Source organism: Amphiura filiformis, chromosome 12, assembly GCF_039555335.1.
Source record: "Amphiura filiformis chromosome 12, Afil_fr2py, whole genome shotgun sequence".
NCBI lineage: Eukaryota > Metazoa > Echinodermata > Ophiuroidea > Amphilepidida > Amphiuridae > Amphiura > Amphiura filiformis.
The window spans coordinates 48,240,055-48,242,209 of record NC_092639.1 but is presented as its reverse complement, the minus strand read 5'-3'; the positions used below and the strand labels follow the sequence as shown (position 1 = coordinate 48,242,209).

Here is a 2,155-nt window from a genome sequence, read left to right as displayed (position 1 = left end):
TGGTACTTCAATTGATGATCATTGCGAGACAGGTAGCATGCAGGGGTAACACATGGAGGGAACTGGATGTTGGCAAACTGGTTGTGGATTTTGTAGAACATCACACTCTGGTCTACCAGGCGTCTTACGTGTAGGGAGTCCCAACCAAGACTGGTAATCATAGGTGTAACTGAGGTCGTCCGACGAAAATCAGCATAAACAAAGCGTGCAGCAGCTCTCTGAACTTGCTCGAGCTTGTTCACCAGGGATATTGTACATGTATATGGATTCCAAGCTGCTGCAGCATACTCTAAACGTGGACGAACCAGGGCCTCATAAGCTTTCTTCTTAACATCTCTGGAACAGGGTGATAATGTCCTCCGCAACAGGCCCAGAGTCTTGTTAGACTTCTTGATGATGTTGTTACAGTGGGAGTTCCATCAAGATCATTGGAGATGGAGATACCTAGGTAATCATGTTGCTCTACACTGGTGAGTGGCTGCCCAAGAATGGAATATTGGAAATGACTGGGTTTTCTTTTGCGAGATATAGCAAGAACCGCACGCTTCTTGACGTTAAAGTCCATCAGCCAATCAGTAGCCCAATCAGCAAGAACCTGCAGGTCTTCTTGGAGGATTTGATGATCTTCTTGGTTGTGGATCTCACGATAAAGGATGGAATCTTCCGCAAATAGCCTGATGTTTGATTTTATGTTGTCTTGGATGTCGTTTATATATAATAGGAAAAGGGCTGGCCCCAACACAGATCCCTGGGGTACTCCGGATGTGACGTTACCCCATGTTGAGTGAGTACCGTTGACTGATACAGCTTGTTTGCGATCAGCTAGGAATGCACAGATCCATCGGAGCGTAGATCCCCTGATCCCATAGAAGTCCAACTTAGCGGATAGATGTGGGTGTGAAACTCTATCGAACGCTTTGCTGAAATCAAGCAATATTACGCCTGTCTGGCCATGGTTGTCAAGAGTGTTAGCTCAGTCATGTACAGATGTGAGAAGTTGAGTAATGGTTGACAGGCGTTCTCTAAAGCCATGTTGTGAGTCCAAGAGGATATTGTGGGAACTCAAATATTTGGCCATATGGCTCAGTACTATGTGCTCTAACATCTTACAACATAGGCATGTCAAAGATATGGGTCTGTAGTTAGCTGCATCACATTTGTCACCTTTTTTGTAGATAGCTGTAACCAGTGCCTGGTGCCGGACTGGTACGTCCCCAGTATCAATGGATTGTTGGTAGAGTACAGTCAGGGCTGGGGCTAACTCTTCAGCAACAGATTTCAATAACTTCGGTGGCACTTCATCTGGACCACTGGCCTTAGCTGGGTTCAGTTGTTGCATCTGTTTAAGAACTCCTTGCTGGTGGATGACCAGTGGTGAGATGCTCGAGTGAGGTGAGGGGCCTTTATCAGGTATATCTCTGGCAGACGATGATGAGAAAACAGATTGGAACTGCTCATTTAAGGCTTGGGCTTTCTCCTCATCAGTGGTGCACAGTTTATTTTCTGTGCGTAGAACTGGGATGCCAAGATTTTCGATTTTCATAAGCTTGACATATGACCAAAAGGTCTTTGGATTTTCAGACAAACTATCACCAATGATGTTGTTGGTGTAGTTTATATGTGACTGGTGTATAGTTTTAGCAAGAGCATTTCTATACTCTCTGTAACTTCTCCATTTGGAGGAGGAATTTGATTTTCTGGCAACACTATACAGACGATCCCTCTTTCTCATTTGTCTCTTTATAGGGACTGTAATCCATGGCAGATGTCTTTTGCCACTTTTAAGCTTTGAAGGGACATGCTCGTCCATAAGTTCTTTGATCTTGTTACTTATAATACTCCAGTTTGTGTCCACTGAATTTTCTAGGGGATTGTTTGCCAAAAATTCTGAAGTGAACTCCTGTGTGTCAGCTTTTAGTTGTTCTAATTGTGCCCCCCCCCCCTTAAGTTTGCTTGTTTGAAGTTAAACGACTTAAATGGTGTTTGGATTGCCTTTTAGATTTCAGACTTATGTTGAAGAGAACTATGTTGTGATCTGATATACCAGGTAATGACTCAATATCATTTATGAGCTGCAGGCAACTCGTAACAATGAGGTCAAGAACACTGTTTGACCGTGGTCTTGTGATTTTATTCACCAGCTGAGCAAGAGAAT

General features: G+C 43.7%; 1 protein-coding gene across 1 annotated transcript; it reads right to left on the bottom strand.

The window, feature by feature from the left end:
- Nucleotides 1–289: 289 nt before the first annotated feature.
- On the bottom strand, nucleotides 290–1,810 carry LOC140166865 (uncharacterized). The gene is made up of 2 exons (XM_072190353.1): nucleotides 1,104–1,810; nucleotides 290–920 (listed from the first exon to the last, which is right to left on the bottom strand). Exons 1-2 carry the CDS (start codon nucleotides 1,808–1,810, stop codon nucleotides 290–292), a joined length of 1,338 nt encoding a protein of 445 aa, XP_072046454.1.
- Nucleotides 1,811–2,155: the final 345 nt, after the last annotated feature.

Bases quoted from the DNA above. Each gene is read 5' to 3' on its own strand.
- LOC140166865 (XM_072190353.1), bottom strand. From the start codon at position 1,810: ATGGACGAGCATGTCCCTTCAAAGCTTAAAAGTGGCAAAAGACATCTG. The intron at 921-1,103 runs GTTAGAGCACAT...GCTTGATTTCAG, and splicing joins ACATGCCTATGTTGTAAGAT to CAAAGCGTTCGATAGAGTTT.